Genomic DNA, 27478 nt, shown 5'->3' on the forward strand with positions numbered 1-27478 from the left:
GAAAGCCAGGCTCCCATCAGAAGCCTGTCTTGCAGATCCCAGTCCTCCTGTGTTCCTTTTTGTGCTTGCACAACTGGAGACTTCGCACTTTTACTGAAAAAGTCTTGCCTTGTTTTTGTTTTGTTTTTTTTTTTTTAATGTGACCTTCATGGTGCCTTACATACCTGTAGCTGACCTGATTCAGACCTTTTTAGAAAAAGCATGTTTCTACTTCTGTGCCCTTTTGTAGTTATCTTCCCTTTTTTAAGATGAATGGCTTCAAGGATTTAGGACACTCAGAATTAAATTAGCATTTGAACAGGTACTTTCAGCTTTTCACAGCAGTGATATTGAATTCTTAAGGGTGTGGATTTTTTTCCAGGTGTTTATAATTTTTCCCCTCTCTCTTACGCTTTTAAATGGACAGGGGATGTCACAAAGAACACAATGAGTTCTGCAGGAAATGCTCTACCTCAAGTTCCTCTCAGTGACACCTTCCCTGCTGTAGTGCCCCATATCTGCTCCCATCTTCCGCTGCCATTCCCAGCCCCTCCGTGAAAGAGAAAACAGTGAGGAAGTCAGTCATAAAACTTCCCATTGTTTGTACATAAATATCCCAGTGGCTGAGTTGACGTCCCATGCGCAGAACATCTCCTCCCACATCTGGAGTGTGTTTTTGTCCCTGCCCTGGTCAGTCCTACGTCTCAGTGTGCACCCGTGTATGTGGCTGCGCTGCTCTTCTGCTGTTGGACAGCATGGCCAAGGCAGCAGTCTTGGCCTGGAGGCCCCCAAAAGTGGTGTGATGGTGCCTTGGCCCGAACCCACGCCTTGCTCTGCTTCAATTCCTGTATTAGGACATTAAGGAAAGCCCTGTGTGCCAGGCGAACACTAGGTGTGTTCGACTGGAAGCCTGGATGGGAAGTTGTGTGCATGCAAGACTTGGGGGCAGAGAGGAAAAATTCCCGCACTTTCTGTTTGTACCTCACAGAGAAATGGAATGGGATGATAACAGCCCATTGGAAAAAGGGAGTAATTGGGGCTGATCCTGACTTCTGTTGAAAAGCTCTCCTAAAAATCTTAGTGGCATGTCTCCTTCTGCTTGGGTAAGGCCGAGCCTTCCATTTAAGTGGCATAATAAAATACCTCTTGGGAAAGAAATCTCCTGCAAGAACTGGAAAGGGCTTTGCACATCCCCAGAATGAGGGGTCTTCTCATAAAGCAGGGAAGGTGATACGGCCTATGATCTGTGGGGCACAAAGCATGTTGCAGGGGTGGGATGATGGTCAGAAAGGATGTTCTTGTATATTTGTGGGAAGATGAAAAGCAAGTCTGCTCCCACCAAAAAACTGTGAGTCTGGGTCCGATGTGGCTGGAACAGTGGGTAACCCTTGCTTCCCTCTGTTTTCTCCCCAGCTGGCTGGAGGCATCATCCTGGGAGTGGCCCTGTGGCTCCGCCATGACTCGCAGACAACAAATATCCTGTACCTGCAGCTGGGGGACAAGCAGGCCCCCAACACCTTCTACGTTGGTGAGTAGCTGTGGGGGTGCTGGTGGTGCTGCTTCGGTGTTGTGCCCCAGGGTGGGCTGCAGTGTACCCAAAAGCAGGGCGGAAAGCTCCAGGTGAGCATCAAGGAGGTCACAATGAAAATACCTCCTGCTGCCCTCGTACTCTCCAAAATATCCCCTGCTGTGCCAGCCAAAGCCTTCGATAAATGTTGGCCGTGGCCCGAGCGCAGAGTCCAAATCCACATCAGCTGAAAACGCAAAAAGACGTGTTGTGGTGTAATGGGTTTTCTCCAGAGCACATTTGGGAAGAGGGGGGACTTCTTGGAAGCGTGTCTCGTTTCCTATCCAAAGGGATGTAAAAGTAGCCGACAGAGTGCCTGGCAGTAGAAAGTGAAGCTTGGTGAGCATGTGACTCATGTTCTCCAGGAGGGGCAGGTGGAGCCTCTGTGCGCTACGATTAAGCTTAGCATGATTTTTGTTAATTTGACAGCATGCTGGCATGCTGGAAGCTGAAACCCCCGGTTTGTCCCCTGTTCTCCAATGATCCCTCACAGACAAGGGGGAGCAGCTTGCAGGAGGGGCTGGCTGCCAGTCAGGAGCTGGCTTGGAGCACAAGCTGACGGGGCTGGGAACATCGTCTGATCCAATGTCCTGTTCTCACCTGTAGCTAAAATTACTTTCTGGAAAGGGTTTTCCTTTGTGTTTCCCTGCTTGCCCATGAAACAGCATGCCTGAGCCCTCTCCCTGCCCGTCCCTGGTTACAGAAGGTGTTCCTGCTGTAAATAGCTGTGAGTTTTTCTGTCTTGCTGTCTCTCCTGCCTCACACCCAGAGCTCTATTTGCAGCATTTCCCCTTTGTAGATCTCATAAGAAGTTAAACTCTCTCCTTTCCAGGAGCCAGTCCAAACCTCTCCTTCTTTTGGGGGGGCTAACAACTGATATCTCCCTAGGTAACACTTTCTCCCTAAACCTGGGGGACCTGGAGTGTGGGGCACAGTCCTTCCCTCCTGCCTGTTGAGTATCTTTTACTCTTCCACTCCTTTTTATTTTGTCTTTGTCCTCGGCCTTCGCTGTTTAGAAGGAGTTGGGGAAGGACTGTGGGTCACACCACCGCACTGACTTTCCAACACCCGTGAGCAGCCCATGATTTGAGACTGGCTGTCTTTTTAAAGTTCTATTCAGCAACAGATTGGCCTGGATTCCTTCTGGCAGCTGTAATTTCCATGCAATAATAACAGCAGAGCATTTCTTTCAGTTGCTGCCTTTCCCAGCCAGACCTCTGGAGTCTGAAGGCTGGGATTTCTTTTTGCTTCCCCCCCAACCCTGCTCCACCCCCCCATCCCCCTTTTTTCCTCTCTCCTACAACTGATATTCCTTCCTTTTTCTCCTCTGGTGTGCAATATGCACATGTACACAATGTTCCTGCTTTTGGGAATGGGAACTTCTCTGGGCTTGGCCTCCAGAGCTCTGTTGTTTTCTTTTTCCTTTGCAAACCACTTTTTGGTGTCTGGCACAGGGCGCTGGTCCCGGGATTTGTCAGGAGGCTTTTAAAGGCCAGCCAGGCTTTGCTGCAGTGCTGCAGGAACAGGGGGAAGCAATAAACACTGTCCAAGGAGGAAAACTTCTATCATAGGGTGTGTACTGAGTGAGAAAGGGAAGTAGGAAAGCAGGGACTTGGCATCTCTTGGTTTCTTTTTGTGTCCTTTCCCCTGCCCCAAAGCTGGAGCTGTTTCTTAAAGGCTATTTTTCCAGTGTGTCTGTGTGTTATGGGAGAGTAAAAATAATGGATTTGAGGGTGATGGGGAAATGGGAGAAAGAGGCTGTGGCGAGCAGGGAAGTTACAGAGTACCAGGCATGACACTTGAGGCTCCAGCAGGAGCAGGAGTAGAGGAGCAGTCCTTGCCCTCAGCTCCCAGACAGGACCATCTCAGCAGTCACCCCGTTAGCCCCTAGGGCACAGGCAGCTGTTCCCCTGCTCGCCTTTCCAGCCACAGGGAAGGGGCTCTGCGGGCTGGGGTTTCCCACAAGCACTACCCCTCCTCCCCAGCACTTTGGCATTGCATGCAGCGAGTTGTCTTGTGGGCTGGCTTGGGAGGTTATTAAACAGGCCCTTGTTCACAGGCTTTTCCTCAGCACGGCGTGCAAACCATCTGATCCCCTAACCACTTGTTCCAGTCTTGGCTTTTGACACTTCCATTTTGGCTGTGGATCCAGTGCTCCAGCAAATGCTTTAACTCCTTCAGGACTGTAAATAAATTCCAGTGCCAGGGATGAGGATAGCTGGAGCACCTGAGTTCCATGCTTTCATAACTGTAAAGGAAAATACTTGTTCTTCATCTGAGCTTGGCTTATGGTCTGATATGCACTTACTTGCTTTATTTGAAATTCAGAAACCAAAATCCTTCTTGCTCTTGGATAACACTGTGTCTGGAATGCTTTGTCTGTCTGGAGGCTGGGAAGGTGTTGGTCACAAGGCCGAAAACATCCTTCAGGATAGCTAGAGGCATTGATAAGTTGCTAACAACTGGTTAACCGCTTCTCAGATATTTACTGATCCTACACATTAAAGTACCATTGAAAAAAACCCAAACAAACAACAAAACTGTGATTCAGTGTCTTAGGAGAGCCCATAGAAGAAGGCTGAGCTGGTCTCTCTCTGCAGACACCGGTACAAATTGGAGCAGTTCTGATCTCTCCACAATAAGTTAGTGCTGTGGTGTCGCTGGTTTTAAGAGCACCTGGGGATCTTGAAGAGGCAAGTGACTCTGGACTTACTGCTTTTGCCCTTTCTTGGTGGGATGACAAGTGGGAGGAAAAAGCTAGGTTCCCTGTCCTTCAAACATTTGGTTATGTGATGCCTGGAGACGGCTGTTGTGGGTGAAATGCTTTGAGGAGGGCAGGAATAAAAACCTCAGCTCTTGTTTGCCTTAGACCCACACCCCACGGTTTCCCACTTCCCCCTTGCTGGGCTGCCTGTGTGCTGGGAGCATCACTGGGTTCTCGTCCCTGCTGCTGCCCTTCCTGTGCTTTCCCTCAAGCTGCCTAGCGAGGAATGGAGCACAGCAGCTGGATGGTCTCGGCTCCACTCTCTCCTGCCAGATCCAAAATAGGAAATCTGCCTCCAGCTGCTCACAGCAAGTCACAGGGCAACACGACCTGTGGCTCTAATTAGCTCGGCCCTGGGAGTGTGGCCAGCCACGATGAGGAGTGCAAAAGTGTCCTGAGCTGGGCTGTGGTTTCCTGCTTAGCTTTTGGGGTGAGGAAGGGGTTAGTTTTGCTTCCATCTAGGTCCTTTGTATTTTATTAGTAAATCCTCTGCTGGGTAGTGTCTCCTCCCTGGAGCATGGTGGCACAGGGGAGGGGTGTGAGGTTTCAGACAGGCCTACAGCAGTGGGCTAAGCTTGGCCATTGAGCCTGCTGCCACCGCTGCCTCTCCCTGTCATCCTGCTGGGTGTCACTGTCCCAACAGAAAGGCAAGAGAGTTTTTTTTTTTTGGTGGGGGAGTTCCCTAGGTAATGTTGATCCAGCTCCCAAGCCAGTCAGGCAGCAAAGCCTGAGGGAGGCAGGTGGGGCACAGCTGAGAGCAGCAGTGGCCTGGGACTAAGGTGGTGAATGTGCCTGTGAGCGCTACTGAGGCGTGGAAGGGACACCGGCTAATGGGAACACAGGCTCTCTCAGGAGGTGAATCAGACTGTCTTCACCATCCTCCTTGGAACAAATACAATCCAGGATAATGATTTCTGCCCTGGAAACAAGTTCAAGCTGCTTTTCATGCAGACTGGTCTAGAATCAATGGGCCACAAAGCACAGGGAGGCTTTGAAGTCTTTCTTACAAGTGAGTACTTATCTGAGTTGAACTGAAGCTTTCATGGTTGTCTTCAGGATTTTGGAAGTCCTGTCATGAGGTTTTGCTGGGCTCAGTGAAATCTGACCCTTGCAGAGAGGAGGGTCTGCTAAGTGGCAGTGCATAGGGTAGGGATGGGGACAGCTCTCAGAGCTCTTTCCCCAGGTGTGCCCATTGTCCTTACAGCGCATGAGGATGCCTTGGCCACTCTTGCCATGGGTCCCAGACATGCCCAGCAGTGCAGAGCATCCCAGCTTATCACTGAGACAGACTTGTGTTGGCTAAATGGTTGTGGAGGAGCTGTCCCTTCTATCCATAACTTAATTAGCCTTTTTAGCTAATTTAGCTTAATTAGCCTTTTCAGTGGTATAGGCTGGAACAGCAGAGAATGGGCCAGAAAAGCAGTGATTTCTGGGGTTTCAGGGAGATTTTCATTGCAGAGGGGGCTCAGCAGAGCTCCAGTGTGTTGAAAAGGCTCTAGAGGTCCACAGTGCTCCAGTGGCTGTGCACCTGCCATGAGCAATGAGAAGGTCTTGGTTTCTGTTCCTGCTCCAATCCTTGTCCCCATCCCTCTGGAAACGATAGGCATCTTTTAGAGATGGTGCCAACTTCCGTGCATTGTGGGGTTAGACTCAACAGCACATCTTTTGCTGAACTCTTTGTGAAAGGACTAGAGAAGAGCCTGAGGCTCCTGGTTTGTAGGTTCTGTAATAAACACCAGGGAAAAACCACCTTCAGCTCTGGCATGAGGCACTGCAGGGATCCCTGTGGATGCACACAGCTGGTTCAGGACTGGTTTCTTCTCTCACCCATTTGTGCTCTACTTTTTCAAGGCCCCCTGTGTTGGAGATTTTCCACCAGACACATGAGCTGTCACCAGGCTTGCGTGCTTGGCAGTGGAGACCAAGGTCTGCATTTGGCCTTGAACCACATGAGCAAAATGGATTATTTAAAAAATAATATATGTGTGGATTTTTAGAAGTACATGCATTTTTCTGTCTTGGAAATAAACTTACTTACAGTTGAGGACAATTTAATTATTTAGTCCCTTAAAGAAAAAAAAACCCAAAAGCTGAGATTTACTTGTTCTAGATTTTCCTCTAATCACCGTCAGATCAACTCCTTCAATAACACTGGAATTCTTTTTAAAATAGTAGTTTTAAGGCAAAACACTTTTTTAGTACTTTCCTTTCTGGCTTACATCATGTATCTGAGAGTACAATTTTTTTTTTTTTGTATTCTTATCACAGAATTCAATTTCTATTAAGAAAGCAACATGTTATTTCATTGCATTTCCATTTGATTTCCATTTAATTGTAATTCATTCTACCTTTGTTGTGATCAAGTCAACTCTGCAGACTAAAACTGGTTATGACTTTAAAAATACATTAGTACCATCAGGTTATTTTGGGTTCAGATCTATCCAACTACAACTAATGTAGTTGTTCTTCTCCTTTGTCCCCTCTCATTGGCTTTGCTGCCCTGAACCTGTGCCAGAGGTGGCTCCTTGCTCTGCAGAGCTGTTTAAACCTGTAGCTTTGGCAGTTTTCCTTAGAAAACCTCCACCATGTTTAAAGCATGCAAAGCCTACAAGGAACCCTCCAGTGGGATTTGTGCTCTCTTAGTGGGTGGAACCCCAGGGCACATTGAAATGTCCAGAAGCGCTCTAGGCTGGGGCAGCAGAGGATGGGCCAGCGTATTCCAGCCTGGCTCTCCTGTGCTGTGCCACCTTTGTCCATGCCAGTCCTGGAGATGTGCCACAGACTTCCTCCCAGCTTTTGTAGGTATGCTGACTTTACAAAACTTAAATCTCCTTCCTGGGAGGTTTCCTGGGTAGGCAGAGGAGAAGAAACGTGACTGTGGACCTCTGTGGAGGGGATTTGGGTATAAGTGTGTGCACACGAGGACATTCTTTGGGGCTTTCCCCACCATCCCTTTGTTTTTCTGACAGAGAGGTGCCCATGGCTTCTTCTTGCCTTGTTCTTGCAGATGAGGGCAGCATGTCCAGGCTTTCATCTCCCCATGAGAGCTCTCCATGCTTTGTGATCCTATTGCTCCATCTGGAAGTCATTAGCAGCTACAGAGCAGCAATGTTTTCCTTGGGAAAGGGGGTGGAGGGGAATGGAGGGGATTCCCACTTGTCATCTTCCAGCAAACCCTCTCTTTTTCCAGCCCCCCTCTCTCTCACCCCACTTTCAAGAAAGCACTGCCAGCTCTGCTGGGCCAATTCCACTGGGCAACTGGACAAAAATGCCTAGGATATCCTCCTCTGCTGGCTGGCTCGCGCAGCCATCTTTTTCCTGCCTCAACCCTGCCCTGGAGGGACTTTCCACTCCCTGCCTATATCGTGCCCCCAAGCTGCAAGGAAGAACATCATGGTCATTTCTTTGGCTACAGGGAAGAGTGTTCTTCCACGATGGATGGTGTGGAGTAGGAGGGAGTCTCCCTGCCATTGTCTGATGGTCCCACCCTTCCCTGCAGCTGCAGTGGTGATGAGCCCAGTGATGTTCAGCATCTCCAGGCCAGGAGCAACGGCAGGGTGGCACTGAAGCCTCCCTCCTTTCCTCAGAGGCTTGCAAAACTCTTGGATGAGCAGAGTCTCTCCGCAGGAGCCTGCTGGGAGAATAAACATCTCTCTTTCCTCTGCTCTCAGCCCCTTTTTAAAGCCCATCCCATGGGGAGGGCAGGCGCAGCTTGAAGAGCTGCCTGGCTTTCCCAGGAAGCATTGTGTCATGCTGAGGGGGGATTTCTTATTTGATTTCTTTTTTGTCTTTTGGAAATATTGCCACGGTGACCTGGGGGCAGTGACTGGCTTCCATTAGACTAGTGAGTTAAAGATGCTGGGAGAGGATTGAAATGAGGGGAGAAGTAGGGTGCTGTCCAGGAATGCCCATGCCTGCAGCTGCCCAGCATCTCTGACAGGGATGGCGGGGCATGGGAGGAGAGCTGGCCAGGGCTGGCCTGCTCCCTGCTTATTTTAGAGGGATGCTCCTGTGCTTGTTCCTCCTTTTATTTGTTTTTTCATCGTGTCCTTTTTTTAAGACTGTTTATTTCTTCTTGTTTTCTTTACCTCTCAGCAGGGACAGGACATGGTTTTACAACCCTGCAGGCATCAGCTATGCTGCTTTAATGCCAAAGCAAGTACTGACACTGAATACTACCTTTTTCTCTCGCTTCCCTGCTGCCACACTGAGCATCCTGCTTCCCTACCTGGCCTGCAGGTAAAGGGCCCTCCATGGAAGCATCATCTGCTTGAGCTGGGAGCTAAGCTGGCCTCTTGGCTGCTTTTTATCCCTTTTCCACCTAGGACTAAACCAAGAGAAGTGCTCAATTACTGTCAGTTCCCTGGCTCTGATGTTTGGGGGCTTTCCTAAAGCTTTATGAGATCCCTGCAGCCCGAAGCAGCACATGCCCTGTTGTACTGGGGAAAGGGGGATAGTGTTTGGTCCACTGCTGCTGCTTTTTCTCATCATGTCCTGATGCTCTTGAGTGAAGAGATCATATCATGGTTCCTGTGTTCCTGCTTTGAATTCAGATGAGGAGGTGAAGCTAAGAGTGGTTGAACTCTCTCCTAAAGCTTTCTGCTCAAAGGCTTCATCTCAAAAGGAGAAAGAGGACTCCAGGCAGTATTGACACCACTCCTCTGACTTCCCCGACTCCAAGATGCTGGTCCTGAGGCTCACAGCTTGCTTTGGTGTGTGGCTGGGTATGTGTGGCGGTTGTAGCAATGTTTCTTGTTTGTCATGGAGGTGCCTTGGTACCATGAACACCTGTACATGATTTGCTCTCTGTACCTGCTGCTGCAGCTCCAGCTGTTCCCAGGGTTATGTACTGCTGCTGTGTGAGGGGGCAGCATGGCTGTGGGCACTGCAGCTTGCAGTTTATTCCTCTCTCATTTTACTTTTTGTTTACGGCAAACAGCGCTGCTTCTTGTAAAACCCCTGAGAAAGCTGCAATAAAAATGAGCTGGGAAGTGGCATGTGAAAGGCAGATGGAGCCTTGCTCACGCCAAATTGTGCCAGTTTGGGTGGAGCCCTGAAGGAGGAAATAGCGTTTTAGTCAAGAGTTCCTCACCCGGGAGAGGATTTTAGGGGTTAACCAGTCTCTGATGCTTACACAGAGGAGGGGAAGGCTTGTGAGGAGTTTCCTCTGACTTTGAGGAGGATAATGTGCTGTTCAGGATAGGGATGACAGGTGCCTTGCTCACAGACACGGAGCCCAAAACCACACTAGGCGTCATCGTCCTGTGTGCCAAGAATGAAAGCAAAGATGTGTCAGGCTGCTTTCTGGGAAAAGGGCTTGGTCGTTCCAGTCTGTGCCGTGATTGCTGTGAAATAGTCCCCCAGCTGCCTGGCACCCAGTCTGGAAGTGGAGACCTCCCCACCAGTCCCATTCCTTGAGGGGAGGGATGGGTGTGGAAAGCAAACACCATTCAAGCATGTGGTTGGGCACTTGGATTGCCTTCCTTTGCTTTCTCAGCCTCCAGCATGGCATTTTTGTGGAGAAACGCCACTGGCATTCCTCATACAAGATGCTATTGTTGCAGTAAATATTTTGTGCTTGTTTTTAAATAAACTCTGGAGCAGAGTCCTGCCCTGCTGCCTCCCAGGAGAGGCTGTTGTGCTGTGGCCCTTGGTAACAAAAGGCGACTCCATAATGGCTGCTTGTTTGTGCCTGGGAATGAAGCTGGCCTTTATTCCAGAAACCTTCCAGGGTTTCCTTGTGGTTTGCCAAGATCAGACCGCTCATCGCTGCCCTCTCTCCCGCCTGCTGCGCGTTCCTGCCGCTCCCACCGCACTGCTCGCATCCGCTGGGCTCCGGTCAGGAAGCTGCACGTGGTGCACATCTTCCCTCCCCTCCTTTCCTTCTTGCTGTTTCCTCACTTCACAGCGGTGCTGGCTCTGATGAGGAGCTGCTGAAGTGAGAGCAGGGAGAGAAGCGGGAAGCTTCACTTGACAGTCCAAGGTCTGCACAGCCTGCCTGGGGTGGGAGTTCAGCAGGTCAGGATTGGTCTTGTTTTTTTGAAGCTGCCAGAAATCTCAGGAGGAAGCAAGTACAGAGGTCACTGGAAAACTTCTCTGAAACAGCAACTGTCTGTGTTTCTTCTTAGTTTTCTCCATCAGTTGAGGTTCTCACTGGGCCTTCATTTCCTAGTTTTCAGAGCAAAACTTTCCTAGCCACCAGTGGGTCCTGTGTTCTCCTGATGATCTCAATATCAGGAAAACATTTTTTACAGTGAGAACAATCATTCACTGGAAAAACCTCCCCAGGGACATGATAAGAGTCCCTATCACTGGAGGTTTTCAAGATATAATCGGGCAGGATTCTGGATAGTGCCACCTAAGGTTCCCATTCTCTTGAAAGGTTGGACCAAGTGATCATTTGAGGTCCCTTCAACCTGGGTTGCTCTATAATTGTGATCTCCTGGCGATATTTGTTAAGCCTAGAAGGTGCCTTCAGTGTTTATTTTTAAAAAATTGAGAATAAAATCTTCTGTCTGTGGTGACTTGGTTGTTGGGGTCCCAGCATCATGCTGCTTGGTCTTCAAATGTGGTGCATCTACTTCTTACCCATCTATTGGGCTAACCAGCTTGAATAGTGACTTCTCAGATGTGGAAATGACTTGTCCCCAGCTCAGCTTTGTCTTCTCTCTATTCTCCTAGTCAGAGAAGTCAGAAACTGCTGCAGTCAGGGATAAGGAAAGTTGATTTTCTGACTTGTGATGGAGACTCTTCAGTTGAACTACCCAGGGCTTAAAAAAGAAAAATCTGCCATGGTTTGGGTTGAAAACCCAAGCCAGCAGCCTCTCTGGTACAAGCTGGAGTGGCAAGGGCTGGTTCTTGGGCATTAGCAGCTTCTGGTGACAGTGAGCAGACTGTTTTTTGGGACACCACTCCTGGTATGTTGTTCTTTGTGAGACAGCAGTTATGCAGTGTCTGACAGTCTGACCATCAGTGTCTCTGGGGCTTGGCAGGTGTCCAGCAGACGGCCTTCATTGTACAGGATTTATTAATGCCTTCCCACCCCCACCAGGCCCTTTGGGGGCCCTCCATCCCCCACACAGCCCAGCCCACTGCTTGCCACGCTGTCTCCTTGCCCAGCTGCCACAGCTGCTCCACCTCATGTCATCTCCAGCCACTGGGACAAAACCACCTCCTTCCACTTCAGCCGGGCCTGCAAAACTTTATCTGCTGGCCTGTCCTTTCCAAGAAACTCTCCTGGGAGGTTTCTTCTGCTTGTTTTTCCTTTCTTTGCACACCTTCACCTAAGGAGGTGTCTCATGCCCGCTTGGGGACCTTTTTGCCTGTTATGGTTTTCATGGCTCCTGAAACCCCTTCAGAACACATCAGGAGGTGCAGCTTGTGCCTCCGGCCCCCTTTGCTGACAGTGTTGCCGCAAGGATGTTGGTGTCTCCGGCCACAGCTCCCATCAGGTTTTGGGAAGAGGGGCTTCCTGCAGGGTCAGTGTGCTCCATTGTGGCACTTCCCCTGCTGCTGGCTTCCTCCCTCCTGCAGTACCTAAAAATAGAGTGAGCACGGTGCTGCTGAGAAACACCGGAGAGTCCCAGCGCGGGAGCCACTGGGGTGGTGCTTCCGTCGCCGCCTCTCGCCAAGTCAGCTCTTGCATCGGCGCTTGTGCTTTTGGCATGCTGGTGATTTTTGTTTCGAAGAGGGAAGAAGGGGGAGCCAAAGTCCAGCCTGTCCCAAGTTTGAAGAATACGTAAGGGAATGTTAAACAAGTGGAGACCGTTATTGTGTATCTGGTGTTTTAGAGAAGGGTTGACTTGACTTGACTCTGCTCTCAGTGCATGGCCTTTAGACTTTGCACTTTAATTATCAGAAGACTGTTTAAAAGCTACAGAGATAAGAAAAACCTTAAACATCGCGAGCATGTACAAACAGTTTTAATCTTGAGCTCTGTTTATGTTAGAGCTGTTCCTAAAGGAGAGCTGACAGTCTGATTAATAACTATAAAACATTCTCACTCATAACAGAAGAAAACATTTCATTGAAGGGATGTGTCTCCCAACCACTAGTAAGAATCACTGTGTTGCTGGTACCTCTGAGATGCCCCATGTTTTTTTATCCTCATGATGATTCTTTTTTTCCCCTCACTGTCCATTAGAAATAGTGACTGCAGTCTTACCTTGTTTGTAATTTTTTGCATGTATCAAATTGCTTTTGAATGAGAAATAAGATTCACTTAGAGAGTAGTATAACCACAATACTTGAGAATATTAGTTAACCAAAAATGCACTAAATATAAGGGATACACCAGGAGAGAGCTGTGTCAAATTTAACTGAGCTGGTAGTGTTTGGCTGAATAATCTGAGCTTCACCAGTCTCGTGGTTGGTGAGACCATGGTGATTACTCATGGCAGCAGACTTGAGCCTTGAGTTAAGCTCTTGTTCCTGAATGAATAAACTCTTATTCCTCTGTTTTCTGAACCACTCCCAATGCCTCATTTCAAGCTTTGAACTAGTTATGGTGCAAGTTGCCTGTGGAAATTCAATAAGTTAAAGTAAAAAATGTTGTCTTCACTGTGGAAGAACCTATAACAAAAAAGTGCCGGATTTTATTAAGTGAGATGCTTAAGCAGTACTTTCCCCTTGGTTTTGTGGTTCGTCTGCCTTTAAAATGTTAGCCAGATAAATATTTGTAGGATGTTTAATATAAATAAACCATGTGCCTTAGTGTTTATTTTACAAGATATGCTAACTAATCATTTTCATCTCTGCTTGAATATTTAAAACAGCATGCCAGGGGAACTCCGTGCTACAGCTCTGAGGATGCTGTAGAGCCCTTGTCTTGCCTCCTACATCCTCTGCCTAGTGCTACTCTCAGCATTTCTTCTGATTTTGGAGGTGATGGAGATATTAAAGCTTCGGTGCTTGCAGCTTCAAACACTTTGAGACCCAACTCATGTATTTAGTGTTCTACTATGTCTGCCGTCACCTCTACTCACACCTCCTCAGCCTTAATTCTGCACATCCACAATTATCCACACCAGGAGCCAGAATGTCCAGCCAGGCATGAGGATGCTGCTGGACAAAGCTCTGCAGTAACGCGTCTGCCTCTCGCTCTGCCTTGCAGGAATCTACATCCTGATCGCAGTCGGAGCTGTCATGATGTTCGTGGGATTCCTGGGATGCTACGGCGCTATTCAGGAGTCTCAGTGTCTTCTGGGAACGGTAAGAGACACACAGCTTTGGAAGTCACTTGGCACCCAGATTTCCCTGCTGGACAGCACATGGCTGTGCTTCCCTTGCTGGGGTCTTTTCCAACAAGCAGGGCTGGGAGGATGTGTGAGCACGTAGGTGGAACTAGGTGAGATCAGCAGGATTCTTAGAGACTCTTCCTCTGTTATATGTGAACCCCTGCCTTGCTTTTATCCCTCCCCATGGTCTGGCTGTCTTACCAAGCACCCACTAAACCCTCTTTCTTACCTGGTGTCCCCTACAGCATCCCCTATGACTCCGTTTCCAGGCTGCCTCTAGCAATTCTAGTTCTTTTAAGGAATCATCTACTATTTTTATCTGTTTGGACATGGAAACAGCAAAGACTTTCCATAATTTCTTAGTGAGAACATCTAGGTACATCCTGGAAAATCCATTACTGAAGTGAGGCAGCAGCTCAGGATTCCTGGCACAGGATGAGTTTAATTGGATAAACTGTAGCCACACCAAAAGCCTTTACCTTGGGAGCAAGGGAGACCCATTTATTTAAAGCAAGTTCTCACATGTGGTTCAGTTTAAACTTGATGCATAAAAAATAAACTGGAAGGGTAAAACTTTTTTTTTTTTAAATTCGAATGACTTTCCAGCACTTGGCTTCATTGGGCTGGAGGATTCTTGGTGGCAGTGTAGCAACTCATGGGTGTGGGCTCAGCTGGGACAGAGGGAAACAGAGCTGCTTTCCCTCAGTCCTGCAGATGATTTCACCTCTGGTTGCTGCCGATTCCCAGTAATCTGGGGATATTTTTCCATATTGTTGATAAAGCACTTCTGAATGTCTGATGGGAGCTGCAGTAGGAGTTTGCAGGCATTATCTTGGCTGCTGGGAATACTAGGAGCCTGCACACAAATCTGACAGGGGTTGTTGTAGCACAGCTTGGCAGCTTTGGATTTTCATTTTGTTTTATTAATGCAAGTGATTACAGACCCTGAATTACCCCTCACTCCCTCCTGAAGTTAGAGGATTAGAAGGGCAGATGGTACAACGTAGCTGAGGCCTGACAGGGAAACCGGCTGCTCTGGCTGAAATTAGCAGCTCTAGCTGCTGTGCACTGCCTGTATTTGCTCACACCTTGTCTTGCCAAGAAAAGTCTGGAGACGCCCCATGAGGATGCTTTCAGCCGGCCAAGGCTCCCACTGTGTTCCAAGGACAATTCCAGGCAGCGTCCTCAGCGTGTTTCAGGGAAGCAGCCGTGCTCCCCTTTCCTGCACCTAGCTGAGGGAGTGACTCTGGGCTTACTGCAAAAGGGAAAAGTACCAGGAAGCTCCATGCTATCAAAATCCTATGCCAAAGGCGGTATGGAAGCTGAGCAGCAAGACCTGAGGAAGACAGGAGGGAGCCACTTGGCATGGAGCAGGCTCTGCTCCCTGGAAAGGGGCTGGGACACAGCCAGCTGCCTGGCTGGGAACACCACTATGTTCCCATAGCATCAAGCTGCATCTCCTGGTGTTCTGCAGCCAACTTGAACTGAATCTGCAGGAAGTTGTACCTCCAAATCTGGGATAAACAAACCATCTTTCACTGGAGGGTAGCCACTGCAAGAATGAGCCCTAGTGCTTAACCAGACTTACAGTGCATTGCACCCACAATTTAGGGTGATGTGAGTCCTCAGGGGAATTGTGGGACCTAGTCCTCCAAAGATGTTCCTACAGAATCAGGGATAGATAGATGTTTACACAGGAGTTGATTGTTCAGGAACTAGACAAGGATGCTGGAAGTCCTTTCCTGCTGTCAGGTTAATAGTCTTGTTTCCATTTTGCTGATAACCCTTTGCTTTTACATATGAGAGCCTGGTCATGGCATCATTCTGGGAACTCCTGTTTCCTCTGTTCTTGGAGAAAATGTCCTGAATGTGTTTTGAGCAGAGACCACTCAGGAGCCAGGGGCTGTTTTCCCACCCTCTACTGCAATTTTGTCTTTCCTTGACTGCATTCACATCTTTTGCTTCTTGACTCCCATGGCAACTCTCCCACTTTGGGGCTTTTCCCAGGAAGAAGTCACTGAGTGATGTTGTCACAGAGGCAATGCTGGCTTCATATGGAGCGTGCCTCTCTCTGCCTTCTCATGTGACCCTGATGTATGAGTTTACAGCTTCCCATTCCCAGTCCAGCAGACCAACCACCACAACGCGTTCCCGCCATCTGAACAAAAAGATGGAGAAGTCTTCGGGGGGATGGCAGGGAGGACTTCTGGAATTGCACAAATGGGGTGGGACTGTGGGAAAACGTCAGCATTAGTATTTATGCAAAAAAATGCAGTAGCCTTGCAGGGCTGTGGATGCCAGAGAGCTGGCCATAAATCACACCCTGACACCACCAGCTCCTCAGCAGCTGAAATGTGCTTTTAACCCTGCAATGGCAACTCCAGTCCTCGGAGCATTTGTGGCAGAGCAGAAACCTTGTCTGGATGGTCCTGCAGGTACATGAAGAGGAGCAATGTATTTTGTTGTACACAGGGCATCTTCACCCCTGTCAGTCCCTTTGTGGGAAAGGTTTTGATAATCCCTGCTCAGCAATCCTAGCAGGAAGTCTGGACATGGGGTGGCATGTGATGAGTTACAGGATAATGTGTTTGGGCTCAGTGCATGTATGAGAGATAAAATGGTTTGAAGCCAGATGACTCCTTGCTCTGATTTGTCAGTAGAAGTGCTGCTCCACACCTCTCCCCACCTAATTGCTGCAGATACGTTAAGGATCCCTCTCTTGATTTGTCTTTGCAGTTCTTCACTTGCCTGGTGATCCTGTTTGCCTGTGAAGTTGCGGCTGGAATTTGGGGTTTTGTCAACAAAGACCAAGTAAGACGATTCTTAAAACCTTTGTTTGTGGGGCTGGGAGGCTGGGGCAGAACCGCAGCAGGTCCCAGCATGAGCTGTTTTGTTCCCAGTCTGAGTAACAGGGGCTTGGATTAGCGGTGTGACCTGGGCAGGCCACCTCACTCCTCTTGGCCGGGCTGATGAACTTTAAATGTGAGCATTTCACGGTAGCAGCTGCCCCTTAGGGTATGTAGTGCAATGTCTCAAATAAAAATAGCCTGTCTCGATTGGGTCTCCTCTGTGCTGCCACACTGTCAGTCACAGAGGGAGTCGATTCATGCATGAAGTTGTGAAGGCAAGCCATCTGCACCTCCTCGGTGCCAAAGGGAGGGCGTACCGTACAGGGAGAGCCTGCATTAATGGGATTGCTTGGTACTTCCTGCTCTTCTCCAGTATCATATAACCTGCTTCAGGCCATTTGTCTGCCAGCACTGGGCTTGCTGTGATCCGTATGCTGTGCACACGTGAGGGGTACAAGTCCTGTGTCTGTCCCAGGCACCCTGCTAGGGACTGCTCAGATAAAGTTTCCTGACTGGAGGAGCTGAACTGAAGGGTAGAACTGAAAATGGCAGCTTTTCAGCTTCTGTTTCTGCTCACCTTCCCTTCACTATGGTCACATGTGCTCACACACACACAGGTTTGGTCTCGAAATGCAGAACTGCCCAGGTATGGGAACCAAGGCTGTGCTGCAGCAAGCAGCAGGCTGGGTGTTGGTCACTGGGTCTCAGGGGTTTGGAGGAGGGAAGGGGACTGCTTGTGCTCAAAGCTAAGGTTAGACTCTCTGGCAGAGTAGGAAATGTGTTTACTTTACTAAGAGACGTAAGCCAGCTGTGTAAGTAGGTGCTGGCCTGCTCAGCTCTCACATGCATGTGGGCAATGGCTCACAGGCCTGAATGGGAACACCCTTGTAGTTGTTCAGCAGGAGAGAGCATGACTTCACCGGAATAAACTCTTCTGTGGCTAAACATATTATTATGCAGGCAGGGTGCTGTTTCCTAGCAACTTTAGTGAACTAATTAACCTCTGCAAGAGGGGCTGTGCCTCCTGCAGATGTTAGTTTGTGAATCCTGACGGTTCCAAGATGTGCAACTACAACTGACAGCAAAAAAAAGTGAAGGCTGAGTAAGGAGGGACCCCACGGCTGTTGTGTCCCATCGTGGGGAGAAAGCGCTTGGCCATCAGAGCATAAAGCTGAGAAATGTAGGATTTCTCAGTACAGCAGTGATGACCTCAGCCCCTAAAATTAATTTTGCAGCTTAAAATTAAGGGTGGCAGTCTCTTGGCATCAGCTGGTTTTGCAGCCTTGATGATGAATGGGCTATTTGAAATCTCTGCTCACAAGGCAGGCTTGCTTCTCCTTGCCTTGGTTGGGAGCAATGCAGGCTGGGAGGGAAGCACTGAATGATCCCAGCCACAGAGAGGTGCTTCCAGAAGGGACACTTTTCCACGGAGCTGGAGGCATTCTCTCCCTCAGCCTGACTTCTTGGAGATGATTTAGATTCAGAATAGAGAGGTAATAAATAGGACTTTTAAAGTTTTTTATTTTTATGTACCAGAATCAAATGGTTTGATTGGAGAATATCATCCTCCAAAGCAAACTTTTTTGAGCAGTGATGAAGGAATTCTGGGATAATTGATTGAAATCATGCATCATCTTGCTGCAGTTTCTTTTTTCGTATGCTAATCCAGCCTGTGCTGCCAAGAGCAGATGTTCTAGGAAAGCATTCTCCCTTTCTTGCTTTTATGTTTTTCTTTTGCTTCTATTGCATGGCCTTCTTTCATATCTCTCTCTCAAGTTATTGAAGGATGTTAGAGGAGAAGTCACAAGGCCGGTTCCCCTGAAAGTTAGGAGATTTTTGCACTGTGAAGCAACCCTCATAGGTGGCTGCAGTTCATCAGCCAGGTGGCAGGGTTAGAGTATGGATAAGGTGTCTCACATAACCACTTGCAGGACAGCGATGTCTGTAGGGACCCAGCCAGGATTTTACATCCATCTGAATGCACCTAAGCTCCTGACCCAAAGGAGCTGCCTCACTAGCCCTTGATGTGCAATCTCTCCCAAATTCCTGCAATCCCCTCTGAGCCATTCAATAAGCTGAGGTACCCATATTTCCAGACAGCCTTGCCTGTGCACCCCACCTCCTCCTGACTTTTCCAGTGAGTCTCACTTCTGTGGGAAATGTGTTTACCTGCCTGCTTTGTCTGTGTGTGGTTCAGAATGAGCTGGTTTTGCATTCCTGAGCACAGCAGCACATCCACGTGGGCTGAAGGCTATCTCAAATCTTGTGGCTCACCCTCCAGGCCTTGGCTGTCTTTATCTGCTAGACAGAGCCCGTGGAGCCCTTGGATAGTGTTGGCTGGAGTCTGCTGGCTGGTAGATGGGGTTCTTAATATTTGCTACAGCTGGAGGGGCTTGAGCCCTATGAAAGACAGGCCTTCTTTCATGTGCCTGTGCAAACAAATGGGGTCCAAATCTATTTAAAAACTGCTTATCTTACTGCAAGTGCCATTAGAGGGAATCCAGCCTTCAAGCACATCTGCTGGATAGGTCTCCTCCTCCCCCTCCTCTGGCTGAAAGGGAGTTTTTTCTGTGTCTTTCCTAGATAGCCAAAGACGTGAAGCAGTTCTATGATCAAGCGCTTCAACAAGCGCTCATGGGAGAACCAGATGCAAACAATGCCAAAGCTGTAGTGAAGACCTTTCATGAAACGGTAAGATGGTGGTGGTCGTGCTGGAGAATTCATAATGGAGGTCAGGAAAATGGATGGGAAAAGCAGAGTCTAAAGCAGATGATGCTGCGTGCAGGCCTTAGCCTATCAAGTTTGCTGTTCTTGCATGTTAAGAAGCAGAGTTGTGCTCTCTTCAGTATTCTCTCCATCACATGGTACTGGGAATTCTGGACCAAACTCTGATTAAGTTGCCTTCCTTTTACCTTAGTACCCCTGATTTAAGCAAAATTCAATGGAAGAAGAATGTAGCTCTGAGGAATTAATCCTGATACTTGGTCCATTCAGCAGGAAACAATATCTGTGGAGAGAGCTGGTTTCACTCTCATCCAGGATATCTATGCCAGATCTGTCTGGAACTATTGTAGGAAGCAACTGCATTGCATGGAAAGAAAAAAGTTCGTTTGGGAACTTAACTCCCCACCCTTGTTTTCCCCTCCAAGATGCTTCCTCAATCTTGGGTGGCTTCAAGAATGTGTAATGGTGGGGAGAACACTGCATAAGTGTTTGCTGTCTGCTAATGTTGGCTCTCCATTGTTTCTTTTTTCCTCTCTCCATGTAGCTGGACTGCTGTGGTTCTGATATTGTAACAGCGACTTTCACTCCTGTGTGGAGGGACGACCTCTGCCGAAAGGACTCCCTGAAAAGCTTTTTTGAGGTAGGCACAGCTGCTCTTCAGCCAGCACAGCTACTGCAGGAAACCTTGGCTGCTAAGGAAATTTAGGGATTTATTGGGAAATAGATAAAGGGTAGAGATTTCATTTATTTGGGGATGGTGTAGGATGTTGAAGGTTCCCATTTGGTTCTTCATTTGCTGGTTCTGCTTGAGGCCACTCACAGGTGCAGAGGAATGAAGTCTGGTTGGAAGCCCTGGAGCCAGGATGTGGGGACATAAGCAGGATGGGGGGGGGAAGCTGACCTGCCTTTCTGGGTGCCAGGGGTGGATGAGGGGAAAGCAGGCTGTCTGACTGGTGTGCTTCTCTACCTCAGAACACAAACTGCCACAAAAAAATCGATGAGCTCTTCTCCGGGAAGCTCTACCTGATCGGTATTGCTGCGGTTGTGGTTGCTGTGATCATGGTAAGTGTGACAGCCTGGTGGGACAGGGAGAAGCCACCTTGGGGCACCCTGGTCCTCTTCCAGCTGGGCTGGATCTGTCCCTCTCCTCTGGATGCCCCTGCAGCTTCACATGCAGTACCAGCCCTGTGTACCCCAGAGCTCTGGAACATGACGAGACCAAGGGCTTTGTCATCCCTCTGGGGAGTTGGGGTGTTAGGGGTGGCACCTGGCAAGCTCAGTAGAGCAGGAGCCACCTGCAAGACCAGCCAGGAGGGCAGAGCACCACTGAAACCTCCTCCAAAACCATTTGTTCTGCAGGCTGCCATGTTTTGTCACTGGGCTCTGCAGTGGGAAGTGATTTGCTTGCTTTGCCACATTGGGTTTGCTCTCCCTAGTGAGGGGTAGGTGCTGTGGGGGTGTAACACAGGATCTGTGCAAAGCCTTGGCTATAGTGCTGGAGGGATCGTGAGGCATTTGCTGTGTAGCTGGCAGCCAAAAAGCCAAAAACCACCACTGCTGCCAGTGAGAGATGGGAGAACAGCATCTTACCTCAAATGGGCCAACTTCATATGAAAACAGCAACAAAGAGTAGCATCCCTGCCCTTACCTCTGGCATGAGAGTGTTAATATGGAGCAGGGGACCTTGGGATGGGGGAGCTCTTGCATCGTGCTGGTTGTTGCCTCACTGGTGCCCCTGTGTCCCTTGACAGATCTTCGAGATGATCCTGAGCATGGTGCTGTGCTGTGGCATAAGGAACAGCTCCGTCTACTGAGCCGTGAGAGCCGGGCAGGGGAAGGGGGGAGCAGGGCAGACGGCGCTAGAGGGGACCCCAAGTGCCACCGAGTGACCAGGAGACATTTCAACAACAGACAAAGAAAATTATGTATATAAATGCTTCCAGTATTACCATACAGTACTTATCATTTTTATTTTGAAGTACTTTTTTTTTGTTTGTTTTAAATAAATAAAACTTGCCCGTATCTTTGTGGCTGAGTTAGTTACACATCAGTTTTGTGTGATGGGAAAGCTGCTGTAGCAGGAGATCAGGTCCTTCCTCCCCCTTCCCCACCCCCAGTAACTCAGAAGTAACGTTGGTGGAAGATGTACGGAGGAGAAGGCTGCAGCCCGGTCTCAGAAAACTTTGCCTTGGTTTTACCAACTTTTTAAATTGGATGCTGAAGCAGAATTTAGCATTTTTGTTAATTTGTACTCATCTTTTCCAACCATCACTGCAGCTCCCTGGCATTTCCAAGCTGTCCATAGGGAAGCCTGGCTGACTGCCCAAAGCCTGGGAGAGAGGAGGGGAGAGGATACAACCTCCATCGCCGGGGTGCAATGTATCCCAGGGGAAACACAGGCATTGTTCCTCTCGAGCCTGTTTCCATCAGTAGGTCACTCCTTAACAGAAGTCATGCTGAAACTTTTTTACTCTCTAGAGTAAAAATGTTTTTCAGTTTTGTGTTTTTTGTTTTTTTTCTTGGGGCTATAACTTTATAAATTGGCTCATTTCCATTGATTCATTACATTAAAAGGTCAGTGGCTGGGGGTGAATTTTAGTCCCAGTTTTTCAAATACAAAAACCTGAAAATTAAATTACTTTTTTAATGTCCTTCAGTTTAACGTCCTTTCATTATAGACATATGTTTCAAGGAGAATCTAGTTCTGTACCAAGTTTCCACTGTTAAGCTAATGCTCACACAGAAATGATATTGAAAATAGAAGAAAACATAAAATGTCCTTGACTTTAGAAATCCTGCTTTTATGTACTGTAGGATGATGCTTGGGTGTTCCCAACCATCTGCATACATGCTTAAAATTTCATCTTTGCATCACTCTCTTGTTCAGTGAAATTATTCTTAATTATAGCATGTTGTCACACACTGTAATATTGCTGAGAAATTGTAATAATCTGATTATGAAAAAAAAGGTTATTTTTAAGACCTTCCAGTTATATTAACAGCAGATCACCTTATAAAATCAAGGTAATTTAGCATGTTAGATCGCACCAGTTGAAACACATTCTTGTGATCTGTTAACTTCAGTTATCACTTTAATGTATGTGGCTTCTTTTATATGCCACTCTGTTACCATGTAGATAGAGGGGGAGAATGACCCAGGAGCTATGTAATAAAATCAGAGTGTCACGAAAAAGATGATCTATATGTATAGTTCTATAGATATATATTTTTAAGCAAAGCCTTTTCCTTAGCCGTGTGGGCACTTGAGCTGGAAATTATAGTATCTCTCAGCTCTTTTGCCACCTTGAAAGCAGGTAAGGGGAGGAGTTTAAATTAGTGATCACTTTCCCCACTTCAGGAGTATTTCTGTTTCTTAAAGTATTTCACTCTCCCCCCTTTGTCACAACAAAGAGCTTCAGGTCTGATAGGGAGGGAGACCTGTGATCATCAATCATTTTAAACTAGTACTTTGTCCACTGCACGTGGCTGTCATGGCTGTTGCCACTACAGAATAGAAGATTCCTGCATTGGGGCAAACTGATCCATTCAGAAGTTTTTCTTCCTTTCTACTCCCCCCTTTCCTCTTCCTGCCTTTTAGTATATAGGGCCTTTAAAAAGTATATAGGTAAATATATAAATATATATATATATCAAGTTGTGCTGGGTAAAGAGGAGGAAGTGCTTCAACAGATCTTCATATTGTGGGGTTGGACAAGAAAAGGTTCAGCCTTAGAAATAGCCTTAAAGCAACACTGCCCTGAATGTCCATGTTGTGCACATTGAGAATGAGACGAGGTTCTGCAGTAGGTAACCCCTTCCCCTGCTCCCCAGCGTAGCTCCTTCAGGTCATCTGCTCTGTTATGTGGCCATATGTATATGCATCATCCAAGCATGTGTGTTTACATGTATGTGCATCAGGATTGTCAGCATACAGAATGGATGTGTAACTTGCCACCTTTTTTGTTGACTGTTGGTAAATGTGTATAAATATGCCATTAAGCATTTCAATTCTGTTTTCTTTTCCTTATACCGTATTTTTGATATTGTTCAGTATTCAGTTGATGCTGTGTACATAACTGGAGCTCTGTTTGAAGACAGACTGGGTGTCGATGCAGGTCAGCTGTGTCCTCAGACATTGTACTTTTAACGGTTTGAGTTGTCCCAGGCAGGAGCAATTGGGAGAAAGTGGTACTTGGAGAGGGAATCTGAGAGCTGTGAGAGGGGGAAGAGCAGGAAGTTTGCTCAGGCTGTGTCCCACAGGGGCTGCAATTCACCCTCTGGCTCATTTCAGAGGTGGCTTGCCATTGTGGAGAGCTCCAGAGGCAGCTTCCTGGGCCATCTCCTGTTTCTGTGGCTGCTGCAGGAAAGGTGCTCGAGAAGGGGAACAGCTAGAGAAGGGTTGTGGGAGTGGGGACAGAAGGATGTTTGCAGGGAGAGGACAATGCTTTCTTTAGTTACCAGCTGAGTCCCCACCCTTGATGGAATGGTCCCCAGCTGGAGGAGTCAGCCCTGGGACAACAGGGACAGAGAGGAACCATCAGGCTTAGGAACAATGAAGTAGTTGAGAAACCCTCTCTGAAGAAAACTACCCACTTGGGTCTCCTGTGAAGCTGGACCTGAGTTTACACAAACTAGAAGGGGAGCTGGGAAGGGCTGAGGGGACTCACCCCATTGCAAGCCCTCAGGATCCAAAAGCCACAGGGCTCTTCTGCCAGTTGATCAGTCCCAAAGCTGGCTGAGGTGAAGGGGGAAAACCCACTAGGCAGGACCCCTGCTCTGCCCCAGCACCTCTCCTGCATACCTGCACCTTTGTGTGTGCAACATGGCACCCTGTACTGCTCCTCTCCACACCCTGCAAGCAAGGAAAGGATGAAACTGCAGGCTGTAAATACAAACCTCTCCCTCTCCATGGAAGCATCCCTCCTGGAGCTAGTGGCAGCTGAGAAAATGTCTGTGAGCTGAGGTGGGGATGAGGAGTGTCAACTGTCCAGGTCTGAGTTCAAAGACTGCATCGAAAGGTCAAACAGAGCCGCTGACAGCTTAACTGAATGCTTGGGATTTTTTTCATACTGTGGAGCATGCCACAAAGCAGTGTGTTTAACTTCTTTCTGCCTTTTTTTTTAAAGAAATGAAACAAAAATCAATTTAATAAACATTTCTCATAGTGTGCATAGTGTGATGAACTGCTGCAATTTTACAACCAGTTAACCTTACACCAGGATGCTTTGTGAACCAGGCTTCAACAGCATGGGTTTTTACAGCCTCTGGGAGGGGGGCCTGCAGGCAGGCTGAGGATGCATCTGGACTGGTGCTGAGGGAAGGCAAAAAGGCTGCTTGCCAGAAGTGGTGGCTGCTGCAATTATGCCCCCCCTCAAGGGGGCTAATGTGGATTCCAAAAAAGAGTGACTGTGCTGAAATTTGGCAGGCGGGGGTGGGTGTGGTGGCCATACTGCACACACTCGAGGGGGTCCTCCTAAAATGACCAAAAATGGCCCAAACTGCCCTGTGCTGCCATCTGGACAGGGACTGGGCTGGTTTGCTTTTTGTGGATGGTCTGGTAATGCCACCGTTGCTGCCCCTGCCTGCCCCTCCGCACCATCGGGGCAAGCCTGGCTGAGAGCGAGGTGGGAGGCCAGGTGCTGTGATCCCTCATCTGCCTGCCTTCCTCTGTCCTGTCTTGGGCTTTGTGCTGTGTTCGAAGCAGGAATGTCCTGCCAGCCATAGCCCACACCGGTACAGAGAGGGAGGGGATGTGGGTGAGGGAGAGCAAGGAGGAAGCACAAGGCTGAGCTGCTGCAAAGAAAGGCAAGCCCTGCTCCCAGCGGCTCTGCCTGTGCTACAAAATCATGCCCATCTGTTGTTCTTTCACTTGTTTACCTGAATGTTAATGGAGTCGGATATAATGACTTCTGCAAAGGAAAAAAAAAGTGATATTTAAAAACAATAAAAAAAAAGAAACAAAGCAATTCCCCCTTGTTAGTGGATTTTTAATGATGTGTTGTCAGATCTTGTTTCCTTCCATTGCGTACCGATTTCTGCCACATCTTCCGAGGGAACAGGCTTGTCTCATTCTTGTATTCAAGCAAAATTTGGGCTGCAGGGAATACCATCCTCAGCTGGCTCTCTAGGTGCTTTCCCATGAATGTGATGCTGTTTGCTTCATGCCTTAAAACATTTGGATTGTGACACTGCATTGTTGCTCCAGATGGGGATAAAATTCTTCCTGCCTCTGGAGCTAGGATTAAGCTGATGTGACTCACTGTCAGCCCCAGGCTGGTGTACGAGGGGGAGAAACAATAGTAGAGACTAACTGGCAAAGCACAGCATGTATTTGGCAACCAGGGTGTGTGCCTTGGGACCTCAGCCTGGAATTACAGCTGGGATCTTAAACCTTCCCTGGCTAAATGCAGTCCCCTTTGTTTGCACTTCAGGTTTGAGTATGGGCATTGATGTGCTTGAAACAGATGAGCTGAATATGATACTGGGAGAGGACTGGGTAAAGCAGGCCCCTTTAAGGTTGTGTGGAGATATGGGTTATCCTTGGAAAACAGCAGTCCTGCCATGTCGGAGCATGTGAGGCCACGTGGATAACCGACTGTGAGGGGAAGGGCAGATGGAGTGCTTGCAGCTTGTTTGTGCTCATATTGCACAGACAACCCTGGCTTTCACTTCTCTTTAACATTTTTCTCCAGAGGTCTGAAGGACCTGGAAAGCCACTGGAGACCTTACTGTGGAATTCCGCTGCCTAGGAATGTGACTGTGGAATCTTTGTTTTTTTCTTGTGAAACAAGATTTTTCAGGAATTAAAAATACAAGCAGGAATTTTTCTAAACTAGACCAAGCCGGGATTTTTTCCAGTGGAAATTCTTTTCCTCCTTCCTCCCAAACTGGTTTATTTTTTCTTTTTAAAACCTCCTAGAGTATTTCTAATGAGAAGTTTGGGAGGCATTTTTTTGCTTTGGCAAGCTCTGTTTCATAAGCTTCTTCTGGGCTGTTTGTTTTCTAAGTAGCAATGAGCCTAATTGTCTCATACTAAGACAGCTGTGATTAACATGCATAAATTGCTTATGCCATTCCCTAATCAGAGGTTGTCGAAGCTGTAACCAAGAGCTGCAATATTCTCACAGGAGGGAATAAACCCAGCTCTCCCATGCCAGAGCTGTTTATGGTGGAGGTTCCTGCAGAGGAAAGCACCCTCACTGCTGGATCTGGCCACACACTCCCTCTGCCTGCCAGCTCCGCTTGCCGGGCTCAGGGATGAAGGGTGTGTTAGTGGCTGTGCTCACATTCCTGCTCTGAACCACTGTTTCCTTTGCTGGGCATGACAGCATGGCCCTTCCAGGTAGGAGAGGAAAAAAGGTGCCTATTTCAACAATCTCATTCACTGTCAGGGCTGTGGTAGGGCTGGGAACTATGGCTGCACCAGTGGAATTACAGCCCCAGAGAGGAAACACCTGCCACCAGTGGGTGCTGAAGGGGAGAGGGAAACAATTACCTACCTGACCAGCTCTTGATTAGGTGGTAGACACAGGCTAGGAACCCAAGTCCCATAAGTACCACGCTGTGCACCTGAGCTAGATAGAAGCTGCATATTCTTGCCTGACCACTTCTCAGTTTCAGCCTGGGAAGCATCACATTGCCTTGCACAGGGCATAAGCTCAGCAGGAGGATGCAGAAGTGCTGTTCAGTGCAACCCCTTCAGCTGACCTCTGGCGGCCCGATGCTTTCACTTCAGTGCCCACGGACCTGGAGCAAACAGAAAACATCTCCCAGGTGCTAAAACTGCTGCATAACCGAAACCCACGTTGTTTTCACACTTGCAGACACATTAGAGGGTATATGAACTTTGCAACTACTGCAGACTGCCTGGTGTTTCTCACTGGATTTAGATGACCCAGCTCAAGTGCAAATGGTTGCAAGTAACACTTCTAATTACAGTTTAATCACACCTTTTCCTTTTTTTTCTTTTTTTTAAGTGTTTCTTGGCCCTGCTTTGCTAGGGCATTCCCTCATGCCAGAACACAGCTTTGCTGAGTACTGAGAGGTGTTGGTGTTAGGCCAGGCAAGATGGCATGCACACAACACTCTGCCTGCTGACTGCAAGCAAACTGCTGAGATTTCCTCCAGCAAGGATTCATGCTGTTAATGCAAGGCTCAGCAGTGGTTGATGGAGCTCCCAGAGGTCTTGTTGGAACAAGAGGTCTGGGGAGTTTCAGGGTTCTGTGGGACTTTTTTGTTAATGTTAACTTCAAGGCCCTCAGCTGGTTCCAGTGATCTTTTTTAGCCTTTCATTATGCATTAGTATCAGGCACTTTAGGGCAGTGATAGGAAAAAGCAGCAAGACTGGGAGAAGGGTTTT

The 27478-nt window shown here is 48.1% G+C and overlaps 1 protein-coding gene across 1 annotated transcript in view; it reads left to right on the forward strand.

Annotated features, from left to right (window-relative positions):
* CD81 (CD81 molecule) overlaps window positions 1–24290 on the forward strand; it is a 33284-nt gene extending 8994 nt beyond the window's left edge. Inside the window, 7 exon segments of the mRNA XM_039552326.1 lie at window positions 1393–1507; window positions 13423–13520; window positions 16283–16357; window positions 18979–19086; window positions 19664–19759; window positions 20092–20181; window positions 20871–24290. Coding sequence (XP_039408260.1) covers window positions 1393–1507; window positions 13423–13520; window positions 16283–16357; window positions 18979–19086; window positions 19664–19759; window positions 20092–20181; window positions 20871–20933 — 645 coding nt within the window. The 3' untranslated portion in view covers window positions 20934–24290.
* The last annotated feature ends 3188 nt before the right edge of the window (window positions 24291–27478 follow it).

The sequence above is a fragment of the Corvus cornix genome, chromosome 5, assembly GCF_000738735.6.
Source record: "Corvus cornix cornix isolate S_Up_H32 chromosome 5, ASM73873v5, whole genome shotgun sequence".
Lineage (NCBI taxonomy): Eukaryota > Metazoa > Chordata > Aves > Passeriformes > Corvidae > Corvus > Corvus cornix.